Below are 15310 nucleotides of genomic sequence, written 5' to 3'. Positions count from 1 at the left end.
AGGTGAATAAAAATATGACCAAGAATTACATTTTGATTTTAAAATTTATACTGAAAATTTTATTTTTTTTGATTTATTTATTTTAGTTGGAGGCTAATTACTTTACAGTATTGTAGTGTTTTTTGCCATACATTGATATGAATCAGCCATGAGTTTACATGTATTTCCCATCCTGAACCCCCCTCCCCATCCCATCCCTCTGGGTCATCCCAGTGCACAGCCCCCGAGCCTTCTGTCTCATGCATCGAACCTGGACTGGCGATCTGTTTCATATAGAATAGCATTGAAACATGTATATTATCATATATGAAAATTTTAAATTTAAGAGACATAATTTATGGCATACTGATCCACTAATTAAATTAATAGAATTTTCTATGGAAGATGTTTTTCTGAAAATTCATCACTTAGTGTAATTCTGAGAACATTTAACGTGCACAGAGTCATGGTACTTGGGTACTTGTTATCTGATTTTTATAGGCATTTCTTTCCTTTAAAGTAAAATAGGCTGTTCTTATGGTTTTGCTTGTGTTGCTTCCTGGATTTTTAAATCTGTTTATTTAATAGCAACAATAAAAATCTCATTCACAGAAAGATTCCGTTTTCACTGATGATTTTTTTGAGTTAATCAGTTTTACTTGCCAAAAGTATTTCTCTAAATATAGAGATGTCCAAATAGTAATAAAGTATTAACCTGGATTCTGTGTCTATAATGATTCTGTTTCCTTTGTTTTTTCCCTGCACTCCCATCTTTTTCTGATCTTTTGTATAGGAATGATTCCTCCTAAGCCATTAATGAGAAGAGATCAGATGGAAGGGTCACCAAACAATTCTGAGTCATTTGAGCATTTGGCTCGCTCTGCAAGAGATCATGCGATTTCGCTCTCTGAGCCTCGAATGATGTGGGGGTCAGATCCCTATCCTCATGCTGAGCCTCAGCAGGCCACCACTCCCAAGGCAACAGAAGAGCCTGAGGATGTAAGGTAATTATTAAAGTCATTAGCAAGCCAACAGAATATTGTTGGGAAATGAAAACTGTATAGTCTCCCTGGAGATCATTCTGACTTAGGGCTGAGCCACAGATCCGATTTTCTCCCGTTTAATATGCCTTATTTCATTCTAGGATGTATTTTCCTTTTCCCGGCATTTAGTAATGATTGATTAGGGCATTTTGTAACATAGTTCTTTCTGTACGCTTATTTAAATACTGAAATTTAGTGGTAGCTGTCAAAATTGTCAAGATTCTCCAGCACTTGACATATAGTCTGATAAAGTGTTGATAGAATTCTTCCACTTAATGAGAAATATTAGGCATTTAATTATCAATATCTTATGAAAGTTTTCTAAGGTCAAGTTAAGGATAAACACTAATTTACAGTTATTTTGAAGTATCAGACAATTGGTAATCTTCAGTAATTTATAATGATAAGTTAGAGCTTTTGCCCTTTTAAGGAATTTGTTTTATGATGTTTTAAGATTCTGATTCATTGGGAAAGATGGACCTATTCTAGTGTACTCTGCTTATAAGTGAAAATAACCAGTTTTGATGGATATAACTTTCACATAAGCATGGTCTAAACTTCTTTTTCTTAAGGACTGAGTTTCATTTCTTTTTAATTGAGGGGAGTAGAAACATTAACACAATATCTACTCCTGTCAAAATTTTAAGTATATAGTACAATGTTAACTATAAGCATAACGTTGTATAAAAGTGGGATCATATAGTATTTGTTCTTCTATGACTGGTTTATTTCACTTAGTGTAATCTCCTCATCTCTGATGTAGCATATAGCAGGATTTTCTTTCACTAAACAACATGCTGTTGTATGCACATACATGTTCTTGACCCATTCATCTGTAGTAGACATCTAGGTTGTTTTGGTCTCTTGGCTCTTACGAATAATGTTGCACTGAACTTTTTGTAGAGACATAAGGTTCTTTAGGATCCATTTCTTGTTTTTAAATTGGAGGGATTATTTTGCTGTACATGTGAAAAAGATTTTTGCTGTGATGGCTATTATTTCTTTGAATTCTCATTATCGTAGGCCTGAAGCTCCATTGGATCAGGAACAGATAACTGCTGCTTATCCTGTAGAACATGGTCAGTTAGAGGCTCATCCAAAACCAGACTTTGTCAGAGAATCAAGTGAGACAGACATACAGAAGTTTTTAAGCAAATCAGTGGAAGACATTAGACCTCGTCATACTGACACAAATAGTCAGTCTACTTGTTTTGATGTACCTGATCAGAAGACTATAGCCACTCCTCAAGAAGAGCGAATTTCAGCTGGAGAAAGTCAGCCTGCCCGGAAAAGAAGTGTTTGCCATGGATCTAACCATACTCAAAAATCAGAGGAGCTGAGGAATGAGCCGTCTGCAAGTATTCCTAAAGTAACTAGCAGAGGTATTGATTCAAAAGAACCAGCAGAAAGGCCAGAGGAAAAACCAAAAAAAGAGGGCTTTATCCGATCTTCTGATGGACCAAAACCTGAGAAATTGTATAAATCTAAATCAGAAACTCGTTGGGGCCCAAGGCCTAGCTCCAACAGAAGAGAAGAAGGTAACGACAGGCCTGTGAGAAGATCAGGTCCTATTAAGAAACCTATACTGAGAGATATGAAAGAAGAACGGGAGCAAAGGAAGGAGAAAGAAGGAGAAAAGGGAGAAAAAGGAGAAAAGGTCACCGAAAAAATGGTGAAACCTGAAAAGACAGAAAAGAAAGAACCTCTTCCTCTACCAACCGCACCACCTACAGCACCAGTTCAGCCACAGTCAGTTCCACCACCACCTCAACCAGAACCAGAGAAACTTCCTTCAGTGGAAACTTCACCTTCAACTTTGATACAAAAGCCACCTCAAGATACCGAGAAGCCTTTGGAATCTGTAAGTAGTGTTGAGGTAGAGCCTGCAGTTAAAACTGTGAACCAACAAACTGTCACAGCACCAACAGTCAAGGAAGAAAAGCAGCCTGAGAAAGTCATCAGCAAAGACCTTGTTACAGAGAGAACTCGACCAGATTCAAGACCAACAGCTAAAAAAGAATCCACTTTACCCCCTAGGACCTACTGGAAAGAAGCTAGAGATAGAGATTGGTTTCCAGATCAAGGATACAGAGGTCGAGGTCGAGGTGAATATTACTCCAGAGGGCGAAGCTACAGAGGCTCTTATGGAGGACGTGGCAGGGGTGGTAGAGGGCACACTCGAGATTATCCTCAGTATAGAGACAATAAGCCACGAACAGAGCATGTGGCCCCAGGACCCCTCAGGCAGCGAGAAGAAAGTGAAACACGAAGTGAGAGCTCTGATTTTGAAGTTGTTCCCAAAAGAAGAAGACAGCGAGGTTCAGAGACTGACACAGACAGTGAAATTCATGAAAGTGCAAGTGACAAGGATAGTTTAAGCAAAAGTAAGCTTCCCAAAAGAGAGGAACGGCCTGAAAGCAAAAAACCTATAAAGCCTCAATCTTCTTTCAGGCCTGAAAATCATGTCCGAATAGATAGTAGACCTCTAGAAAAACCTTTTGTAAGGGATGATGATAAATCTAAACCAGGCTTCCTTCCTAAAGGAGAGCCTACAAGGCGAGGCAGAGGGGGAACGTTCAGACGTGGTGGAAGAGATCCTGGAGGTCGCCCATCACGCCCTTCTACCTTACGAAGACCTGCTTATCGGGACAATCAGTGGAACCCAAGGCAGACAGAAGCTCCTAAACCAGACAGTGGGGAGCCACCAAGGAGACATGAGCAGTTTATCCCTATCCCAGCAGATAAACGGCCTCCAAAATTTGAGCGAAAATTTGACCCAGCTAGAGAGAGGCCCCGAAGGCAGCGTCCTACACGACCACCAAGGCAAGATAAACCTCCCCGATTTAGACGACTAAGGGAGAGGGAGGCTGCTTCAAAAACCAACGAGGTGGCAGTGTCCACAAATGGCACAGTTAATAATGTGGTTCAGGAACCAGTTAATACTGCTGGGGATATTTCTGGGAATAAGACACCAGACTTATCTAACCAGAACTCTTCAGATCAGGCAAATGAAGAATGGGAAACAGCCTCTGAAAGCAGTGATTTCAATGAGAGGCGTGAGAGGGATGAAAAAAAAAATGCTGATTTGAATGCACAAGTGGTGGTAAAGACGGGAGAGAATGTTGTACCTCCAAAGAGGGAAATAGCAAAGAGAAGTTTTTCTAGTCAGCGACCTGGCATAGATCGCCAGAATCGGCGTGGTAACAATGGTCCACCCAAATCTGGAAGGAATTTCTCAGGTCCTAGGAATGAAAGGAGAAGTGGCCCACCATCAAAAAGTGGAAAGCGAGGGTGAGTATTTTATGTTACATATAATTGCTTCTGCATCTTTTTGGGGGGAGGTTGTGGGTCATGTGACTCAGCTTGAGGGATCTTAATTCCCCAACCAGAAATTGAACCCAGGCCCTTGGCAGTGGAAGCACAGGGTCCTAACCACTGGACCGCGAGTGGCTGCTTTTGCACCTTTAGAGAAACTAGAAGTATACTTCTTGGTTGAACTGTGCAAAGGCAGCAGTCACATTCTTCTCCTGTAGGTTTTTTTTTTTTTTTTTTCTGTTCTGAAAGTGTAAGAGTGCTTGAGAAAGAGGTTAGTGGATCACAGAAGTCCTTGCCTATTGTTTTGTTACATCTCCCAAAGGAGTCCTGTTACAAATTTGTAGCTTTGGGAAAATTGACACACCCCCAAGGACAGGACATATACAGTGTCTTCCGTTTGGTAGACCATCTTACTGATGATGAGTAGCCTGTCTTTCTTGATTTCTCTCTGGAAAACTGTGGTACTCACAGGTGCTCTGGGACTTAAATTAGTATCTTGTAATCATATTCAGTCACTCTGTACTGGTTTCTAGAGAGTGAATGTTGAAATTTAAGGAAGGATACATTATATTCCCCTCTCAAGTTGCAAACCTACAATAAACCATCTAGCTTACAGAAAGGCCTAGGAAGCAAAGTCCTGCCCCACCTCCAATAACACACATAGCATGTCATTGGTGTTTTTAAAAGAATTTTTCTCCGAAAAAAGAATTTTTCTCAACTGTGCTAGATTTGGTCTGTTAAAATGCTGGTTATAGCAAATTACTATTTTATAATACTAAGAAAATTATAAAGTAGCATTATTTCTAGTTTTAAATCTAGGCTCTGGTACTTCTATATATAAATTCTCTGCTTCCTCACCAGTAAAATGAGGAGAAAGCAGTAGAACTTTAAAAATGTGTGAAGATTCAGTGACATATTTATGAAACAATGTAACACCTGGTAGGTATATAGCAAGCAACTATCATTATGATGTGCCCATTTTTTAAAAAAACATCTCCAGATTTGCAGCCTGAGGTGATAAAAAATTTATTCAGACAAAATATTATCTTAATCTGCATTGTTTAGTTACATTTAGCATGGCAGTTTACTATATCAGTCGGTAAAAAATACTTTTGCTTCCTGATAATTTAGAAAAAGGTTCCAGGGAAGTAATACTACCAGTTGTGTTTATTGAGTACCAGTTTAACACAGAATTTAAACCTCCCTTTAAAAGTCAAAAGAATAGGATAATATATATAGTTACATTAACAATGTAGTTGTTGACTATAACCAAGCTATTCGAATTTCAAGTAGTAATACTCAAGGTTTCAGCTACTTAGCAGCTCTTTTGTACCATATAGATGGTAGCAACTTGAACCTGCAGACATAGCAGTTACCAGCTATAGATGAATGTTTTCTAAGTGTCACATTTAGAAGAAATGAATTCATAGTTCACATGTTTGAGATCATGCTTTTTGAAAGGCTCTTGATAAGCTTTTAGCTTGAGTAATACTATAGATTGAGCTGAAAATGAATTGATAAGCCCATTTTTCATGGTATATGTTCTTGAAGTTTTTATAAAATGAACCCAAGAAAAGAATTTGTCAGCAGGACAAAACCCTGTAGAAATACTTTTGGTTTGTGAAGTGAATCATTTCCATATTAAAACTGGTTTTTAAAATGTTTTTATATATATATATATATATATATATATATGTATGCATATGTATAATCTGACTGAACTTTTAAGACAAAGACTTGTAAGCATAGAATTCTTTACACTTATTTTCCCCATATTCCGCCCTCTTGTGGAGAAGATCCACCAGTGAATACTTTGGACTAGCTTAGATCACAGAAATTTTCTGGTATGAACAATGTCGATTAGCTCATTTATAAACATAATGAACATGGTAAGAAGAGACACAGTAAGGACCTTCTGGGAATAATTAGAGTTCTAGAATTTAATTGCTGGAAAGAACTCTGAAGAGCTAGTCTTATTTCCTTTATTGGGAAGCTCCATCTTAGTAAAGTTGTTCCCAACAAAATCACTAAGACATTTCTATCCCACTATTATTTCTTCTTAGATTGAACTTTAGAAACTGCTACTAAGGGCATTTTTCTTTTGATCAAGTATATGGAAACAGTAGGCTTACCAGGTTCTTCAGTGGTAAAGAATTTACCTGCCAATGCAGGAAATGCAAGAGACACAGGTTTGACCCCTGGTTTGAGAAGATCCCCTGAAGTAGAAAATGGCAACCCACTCCAGTATTCTTGCCTAGAAAATTCCATTGACAGATGAGCCTGGCAGGCTACAGTCTGTTGAGTCAAAAAAGAGTCGGATATGACTTGAGCAGCTAAGCCATACTCCACGCACACATGTGAAGCTAGTTATAAAATCTCATATTATTATTTTGTAGACCATTTGATGACCAGTCGGCAGGCACAGGTGGTGCTGATCCTGTCAGTGGCAGCTCTGCACACCATCAGGAAGGAGCACCTAACAGTACAGGGCAAAAGAACTCCAAAGATTCTACTGGGAGAAAAAGAGAAGACCCCAAACCAGGCCCTAAAAAACCCAAAGAGAAGGTGGATGCCCTGTCACAGTTTGATCTCAACAACTATGCAAGTACGTTTCAGGTCATCTCTGTCTGTCTGTCTGTCTGTTGTCTGTCCATCTGTTACATTTAAGTAGATACTATAAATAAACAAGTCATCAAAAAAAGAAAGTTAGACTTAAGTAGAGGTAGAGACTGATTATGAATCACTGATAGAGCTTTAACTGAAATAACACCAACTTTTACCATACCTGTGAGTGCTTGATAAAATTCTTGTTAAAGATAATCCACAGTTTCACTTCTCTGAAGAAAGTAAATTAACCACTCTTCCTTGCTAAACAAATGTGGGGGACGCACAGAAAACCAAATGAAGGTGCTTTGTATATATGTGTTTGAAAGGAGAGACGTGTTAACCTCAATAAATTATGATCTTGAGAAAATTGGTATCTAAGATATGGTAAATAGAGAATAAATAATAGGATGGGAGGTAGTGTTGCTGTGGATAAATACTTTCAGAAAGCCATGGAGTGATAGGATGTCAGATGTGAAGGATAACACAGCCAGAAGGAAATATGTTATGAAGACGTTAACAAGGAATCTCTAAGAGTAGACACTTACACAGACGAATATTGGAATTTTCCATTCATTCAGATGAGACTTAAGCTTGAAATACTGAATAAGATTGAGAGATTTACTAAGTTGAGACTAGATAGTAGTAATGGGAAACTGGTTAGGTACTGTTGTTATTGCGTATGAGAGATGTAGATGAGAGTTTTCTTTCATCTAGTTAATGGTTCGGAGAAGGCAATGGCAACCCACTCCAGTACTGTTGCCTGGAAAATCCCATGGATGAAGGAGCCTGGCAGGCTGCAGTCCATGGGGTCGCACAGAGTCGGACATGACTGAAGTGACGCAGCAGCAGCAGTTAATGGTTATTTATACATATTCAATTTGATTTGGTCCCAGGACCTCGACAGTATTATTTCTAGACCAGCTATTTTCAAAATGGGGTCCTCAAACCATCAACATCACCTGAAAGTTTGTGAGAAAAACAAAATCTTGGGCCCTACCCCAGGTCTACTGAATCAGAAACTCTTGGCATGTGAAGCAATCTGTGTTTTAACAAATTCTCCAGGGGATTCTAATTCCAGTGCACGCAAACTTGAGAGCTAATTCTGGACTACCATTTTAGGATTCACATGGAAAAGAAAGAATCTTAGCTGTATGTTTTAAGAATTTTTAGATTCTTTAGAACTGTGGTTCTTAATAGGGATGATTCTGTTCCCCAGGGGCATGTGACAGTTTCTAGAGACATTTTTGGTGTTGCAGCTGGTGGCTGGATGCCACTGACATTTATATTTATATATATTTGTCAGCCTCAGGTCTTCTCTGCAGCGCGTGGGCTTCTCTCGGGTTGTGGTGCACCGTCTCTAGTGCTCGATGTCTCAGTAGTTGGTGCTGCACAGGCTTCGTTGCTCCCTGACATGTGGGATATTAGTTCCCTGACCAGAGATTGAGCCACCCCCCCTGCACTGGAAGGTGGATTCTTAACCACTGGACCTCCACAAAAGTCACCTACTGACATATTTGTGGGTTTAGGCCCAGAGATGTTTTATTGTGCACAGAACGGCTAACACAATGTTAATAGTGCTAAAGTTAGAAGGCTTTGATTTAAAGTGGTTAAAGTAAGTCCATAGGAAATTTGGATGCTTATCTTGTGTGGTCCATGAGAAGAAAGACTAGCATCCATCTAGACATCACAGTTGGAAAATGACAAGTGAAGATAACAAAGTCCACAGAACATGGCAGATTTGTCTTCTCAAATATTCGTTTACTAGTTTTTCCAAACAATTTCTGGAATATTATTAAGTATTATTAAGACAATATAAAAAGGTAAGTATTTTTTCTGAATTGATAATGAAAATTGAGCTATTAGTTTTAACTTGTTCAAGTTTTGCATTTCTTTTTTTGCAACATTTAAAAAATTATTTTTGGCTGTGCTGTGTGTGTCTTCATTGCTACAGACACCAGCTTCTCGTTGTGATGGCTTCTCTTATTGTGGAGCACAGCCTCTAGGCACACGGGCTTCAGTAGTTGTGGGACACTAGTTTAGTTGCCCCACAACATGTGGAATCTTCCTGGACCAAGGGTCCTTAAACACGTGTGCCCTGCCTTGGCAGGCAGCCTCTCAGCCACTGGACCACCAGGGAGGTCCTTTAATTAATTTTGAGTCATCTTTAGGTTCTTTAAAATAATCTAAGTTTCCTAAAATTAGTTCCAAATGTTACATAGCACCAGACAAGAACAGGGTATTGATCACAAAGTATTGTTCTCTTGTCCATAAATGCTTCATGTAGTTGAGTGAACTATTCAAAAGGTTTCTAAAGGAGCTCTTTGGCAAGAAAATGAAAATAATGATGGTATGACTATGAAGACAAGCTTTACACACACTTTCTAGTTTAAGTGAAAAACCAAGACAAATTTAGAATTATGAAGAGATCTCTTAGAGTGCATAACACCCTTTGAAATGTTGAACTAAAACCTTTCATTGAGATATGCATATGCTCTGTTTTACACAGTTAATGTCTTAAAGGATGTAAAACACAAGTAGAAGTGCCATAGATAAATCAGAATCAATATTTTTCCCTTTAAATCAAATTTTTATTAACAAGACTAACAGTAATAGGTTCGTAAAGAGTGAAAGCCAGTCTTAGTATTTTTTTTTCCCTGTAAGTATTTCTATGAATGTGAATTTTTAGCTATTTAAAAAGAACTGTTTGCAGGTAGGTTCCCTTTGATCTGCTCTGAGTCATATTCTGTTGCCAACCCCTGCAATTATCACCATTCTGAATGGTGTGTGTATCATCGCCAAGCAAATTATGTGTTCCCCAATCACAAAATAGTATAGGACTTTCCTAATGGTACAGTGGATAGGAATCTGCCTGCCAGTGCAGAGAACATGAGTTCGATCCCTGGTCTGGAAAAATCTGACATGCCCTGGAACAACTAAGCCCATGCACCACAACTACTGAAGCCCTCATAGAGCCTGTGCTCTCCACAGCTAGAGAAAGCCCACACACAACAGCAAAAGACCTCGTGCAACCAAAAAATTACAATAAGTTAATAATATTAAAAAAATCCACCTGCTAAAGAAAAACCCATTGGGGTGGAGAGAGAGGTGGGAGGGGGGACCGGGTTGGGGAATACATGTAAATCCATGGCTAATTCATCTCAATGTATGACAAAAACCACTGCAATGTTGTAAAGTAATTAGCCTCCAACTAATAAAAATAAATAAAAAAAAAGAAAAACCCATATATTTATCTTGTTTGCAAAATTAATTTATTTGAATTGCCTCACCCTTTTCTTATATTCATTGTGTAAGCTTTATACCTGCAACCCCAAATCACATCACCTGGACTGTTTTTTTTTTTTCTTTTACGTGTTAATGGGTCTAAATTTCTTATACTCACTAGAATGTATAGGATAATTTAACAAGGTAGAATAATTGTTAGACAATGCATTGAAAGTATATCTTGAATTATTCTTCTGCTGGGTTATTATGATATATATATGTCTATATCACTTTACATTCCCATGGAACTTTAACATATATTTCATGTTTTTAACTGCTCCACACTGTAGACAATAGTCTATGTAAACTAAAGGCATTAAGACTCAAATAGCAGCTTAGCTTGTCAGCAGCATGCTGTTAGCAAATCAGCCTCTCAGAGCTTATTGCATCCTTTGAAAAGGGGAAACAATAGTAATGCCCACCTTTTAGAATGGTTAGACACAAATAAGATAAAAGTGCTAACATAGATCTTTACAGCACTATACACATCTTGAGACTGGGAGAGAGAAAGTGATCTGACTATAAGATAAAAGATTTTTTTTTTCTTTTTTTTAAAAAAAGGCATTACCAGTTCATTGCTTAAGAAAAAAAAAACATATATCATTCACAGCAGGTAGTTTTAGGACTTGATCTCATAAACAGGGTTAAAAATAAAGTCCCAAAACTACCTGTTGTGAATGATATACATCTTTTTTTCATATATCTATGAAATCTTCAAATTTTAATAATGGCTATTTTATGGTGTGGAAAATGGGTTATTTTATGAATTATAAATATTAGATTTTTGCCTTTTTTCTTTTATTTTTAATCACTATTGGATTAAACATTTCTGTTTTATCTTTTCAGTTGAAAAAAAATTTCACTTTAAATCTTATTCTATTCCTATAGGTGTTGTTATAATTGATGACCATCCTGAAGTAACAGTGGTTGAAGATCCCCAGTCAAGTTTGAATGATGATGGTTTTACTGAAGTGGTATCCAAAAAACAGCAGAAGCGTTTACAGGATGAAGAACGCCGAAAGAAGGAAGAACAAATCATACAGGTTTAGTGTTTCAATTTGTTGCTGGTTATTTAGATTATTGCCCAAAATATACTAGGAAATGGTTGAGGTTTCTTCCCACCTATAAGGTCAGGGCTGTGTTTATTATTCAAGTGCTGAGAATGACCTGATTTTTCACAACTTTAAACTGTTTTTAACTGCAGTGAGATCAATTTTAAATAAAATGTAATTACTATATCTCACTATTTGCCTTAGAGAAGATCATCTTTATTTCAGAGCAACTTATTTGCCCCGTCTTATTTCATTGCAGTGTTAAAGTTTTTAAATCATCTTGGAAATCTAATGAACACAACAGCCATGATCTCTAATAACTTGAAGATTCTTGACCTATATCAGTTTCTCTTATAATCTAAATTAATTTATTTAAATGCATAGTATGAATCAACAGTAAGTTAAATTTTTCTTTTATCAACCCAAACACCCATTTTGCTAAATGCCGAACAGGTATAAACATAGAGCACATGGGTCACAGTGATAAAGAGCCCTGATAGATTAGAAGGCTTTAAAACAGGAAGCACTGTAAAAATCCTGTGTGTGTGATTGTGTTGAGTTTAATTGAGCATAGTCCTTGAACTAGGTATCTTCAGAAGTTATTTATTGTTACTGTGTTTTAAGAAGGTAAATTGGTGTGTGCATTCTATATAGCATAACACCCACCAACACTCCCAGAATTAATGTTTCTGTGGCAAACAACAATTGAGTGGAACCAATAATTTTTTGTCAGGTAGAATCAGATTTTGCTGCCAAATGAAATTAGTGCGAATTTACTTAATTTCTTTAATTTCAAAATTGGGGAAAAGAGTTTGTGGACCTGTGTATCAAGAATATATGTTTTTTCCTCTATAGCGTATTGGCTTCTCATAATTTAAAATCTCATTAGCAACCTTGATGTTTTTATTCTATTGAGAAGGTATTTTGTAAAGTAAAGGAACTAAATTAGCAGTAGGTAACTTTGTTGGAAGATCTGTTCATGAACTATTACATTTCAACTATGTTATTGACACAAATGATTGCTGCAAATTTTTTAAGGTCTGGAATAAAAAGAATGCAAATGAAAAGGGAAGAAATCAGACTTCTAAGCTCCCACCAAGATTTGCCAAAAAACAGGCTACAGGAACCCAGCAAGTACAGCCTCCAGCTTCAGCTCTGACCTCAGCTCCGGGTCCAGGGTCAACTTCAGCTCCAGTTCCAGCCACAACCCCAGCTCCAGTTCCGGCCTCAACCCCAGCTCCCCTTCTAGCATCACCCGCAGCTTCTGTTCCAGCCCCCACTGCAGTCCCAGTCTTAACCTCCACCTCAGCTCCACTCCCAGCCTTAGCCTCAGCCTCAGCTCCAATTCCAGCCTCCACCCCAACTACAGCCACAGCCTCTTCTCCAGCTCCGGCTCCAACCCCAATCCTTGCCTCAGCTTCCTCTCCAACCTCTGTCCCCATCCTTACCTCAGCCTCAATTCCCATCCTTGCTTCAGCCTTAGCACCAGCTTCAGCTCCACCTCCAGCCATCTCAGCCCCAACTGTGCCTGCCTCAGCCCCGACAGCCCCAACCCCAGCCCCAGCCCCCGCCTCAACCTCGACCCTAGTGCAAGTCCCAGTCCCAGCTCCCACTGCCCCAGGTCAGACACAGGGACAGACACACAAACCAGTCCAGAGTTCACTACAGACTACAACACAATTGTCAAAACAGCCACCTCCTTCAATTAGACTACCTTCAGCTCAGACACCTAATGGCACAGATTATGTAGCCCCAGGAAAACCCATCCAGACCTCGCAGTCACACAGCACTCTTACAGCCGAATTATGGGAGAACAAGGTGGCCCCACCAGCTGTGCTGAATGAGATTTCTAAGAAATGTAAGTGTGCAACAGAGAAGTGAGTGGTGGGGAGTGGTGTGGGAATTGAGAGTTTGTTTTCAATTTTATCTGTGAACTAGATAAACTAGCTATCTCTTTTTTTCTTAGTAGGAAGCAGTAACAGTAATCTGTAATCTTTAGCTTCGTTTCTTAAAACTTTTATTTCTAAGACAAGTGTGTTAAACTTTTAACAGCCATATTTTATGGACAAAACTTTTTGTTGATAAAACAATGTACAGTGTTTTGGGGGAATCATATTTATTTTGGTGTGCAAGAATCTCTTTAAATACCATGTGAAAAGTCATTCTTTTATTGTCTAGCTACCATTAAAAGAAAGGGTTAAATGGATTATGAAGTATTAACCTCTAAATTTTAATGGTCATATTTCCTGTGACTTCTTTTCAGTAGGTCCCATTAGTCCACCACAGCCACCTTCCGTCAGTGCGTGGAATAAGCCCCTAACATCATTTGGATCAGCTACTTCATCAGAGGTAGGAGCAGATTTAGTAATGGCTTTTGTGGGGTTATTGTGGCAGTTTTCTTAAAAACAGTTACACTTTGGCCTGTATCAGAATCACCTGGAGAGCTTAATTCCTGATCCTCAGACTAGATATTTGCTCTGCAAGAAACACCTTCCACTAATCTTGTATTTTAGATTCAGTTTCAGTGTGACCTCTTAGGGACCTTTTTCTAAGTGATTTAACCATATTTTAATTGTTGCACATCTTTTATCTAAACTTGTTACTTAATTTCTTTATCCATTATAATGCAAATTCTGCAAGTTAGATTGGTAGTATCTGCCTGGATCAGCACCTAGCACAAACAAGGTGTGTTACATAAATTAGAAGTTTAATTGATAAATTCCTAGGGTGTGTGCACTCCATTGCCAATCACAAAGTGCTTTCATGTATGTTAATTTTTATTTTCAGAGCAAAAGTGGGTGACACTGGGATTCCTGTCTTTTTTCTGCTCTTCCATTAATTCATTCATCTATTTGTTGCTGATTTATTGTTTTATATTTGTTTTAAATGATTTTTTACATTTAAGTTGAAGGTGTGATTTGCCTTACAGTTCAGGGCAATTAAAGCCAAAACTTTAAAACTTAAGTCTTGCCCTAGTTTTCATTTTATCAGTTGTTTTCTAACTACTGATCTAACAGATCAGTAGTTAAAGGAATACTTTCTTAAAATGTAACTAATGTCAGTTATGGGACTTTCCAGATGGAGCTATAGTAAAGAACTTGCCTGCCAGTGCAGGAGATGTGAGAGACATGGGCTCAATCTCTGGGTTGGAAGGATCCCCTGGAGGAGGCCATGGCAACCCACTCCAGTATTCTTGCCTGGAGAATCCCATGGACAGAGGAGCCTGGTGGGCTACAGTCCGTGGAATCACAAAGAGTCGGACATTACTGAAACGACTAGCATGCATGCATTTTCAGTTAATCTCAATTAGATGTAGATTGCTTCAAACCTTCTATTGTACTTTTAAAATCTGTAGTATTACATAAATCATTCAGTCAAATTTGAACTCTACTTTGAAGCAAGTTTTTAAATGTACTTTTACTAGGGAACAAAGAATAGCCAAGAAAGTGGAGTTGAAATTGGAATTGACACAATTCAGTTTGGTGCTCCAGCTTCAAATGGGAATGAAAATGAAATTGTTCCTGTGCTTTCGGAAAAAACTACTGACAAAATATCTGAACCTAAAGAACAACGGCAGAAGCAGCCACGGGCAGGCCCTATCAAAGCCCAGAAGGTAAATACCGTTCGTGTTCCAGATATAATTGTATGAAAGCCACTAACACATAAGGAGAGTAAAAAAGTTTTTTAATTGGATTTAGTTTTCGATGAAATGTCTTTGATCATGACATGTTTTTGTCATAAACGTTGAATTTAGCTCCCAGATTTGAGTCCAGTTGAAAACAAAGAACATAAACCTGGTCCTATTGGAAAGGAACGTTCATTAAAAAATAGAAAAGTAAAAGATGCCCAACAGGTAGAACCAGAAGGACAAGAGAAACCAAGTCCTGCTACAGTCAGAAGTACAGATCCTGTGACAACAAAGGAAACCAAAGCAGTTTCAGAAATGTCTACTGAAATAGGAACAATGATCTCAGTTTCATCCACAGAATTTGGCACTAATGTGAAGGTAAGCAACAGGCAGTGATTACCAAG

The 15310-nt window shown here is 38.2% G+C and overlaps 1 protein-coding gene across 12 annotated transcripts in view; it reads left to right on the top strand.

Moving 5' to 3' along the window:
- Positions 1-15310, top strand: part of PRRC2C (proline rich coiled-coil 2C) — a 100146-nt gene that overhangs the window by 51597 nt on the left and 33239 nt on the right. For 11 of the 12 annotated variants that reach the window (XM_020872078.2, XM_070474332.1, XM_020872122.2 and 8 more), the window contains exons 15-22: positions 773-983; positions 2046-4313; positions 6734-6942; positions 11115-11269; positions 12317-13136; positions 13542-13627; positions 14703-14891; positions 15033-15284. In XM_020872078.2, the coding sequence (XP_020727737.2) occupies positions 773-983; positions 2046-4313; positions 6734-6942; positions 11115-11269; positions 12317-13136; positions 13542-13627; positions 14703-14891; positions 15033-15284 (4190 nt within the window). The remainder of the gene's footprint in view (positions 1-772; positions 984-2045; positions 4314-6733; positions 6943-11114; positions 11270-12316; positions 13137-13541; positions 13628-14702; positions 14892-15032; positions 15285-15310) is intronic. The other variant, XM_020872056.2, reaches the window with a different exon arrangement.

This window comes from Odocoileus virginianus, chromosome 11 (genome assembly GCF_023699985.2).
Source record: "Odocoileus virginianus isolate 20LAN1187 ecotype Illinois chromosome 11, Ovbor_1.2, whole genome shotgun sequence".
In the NCBI taxonomy this organism is placed as follows: Eukaryota; Metazoa; Chordata; class Mammalia; order Artiodactyla; family Cervidae; genus Odocoileus; species Odocoileus virginianus.
Note: the sequence above shows the minus strand (reverse complement) of the source record. Positions and strands in the feature narration are given on the sequence as shown.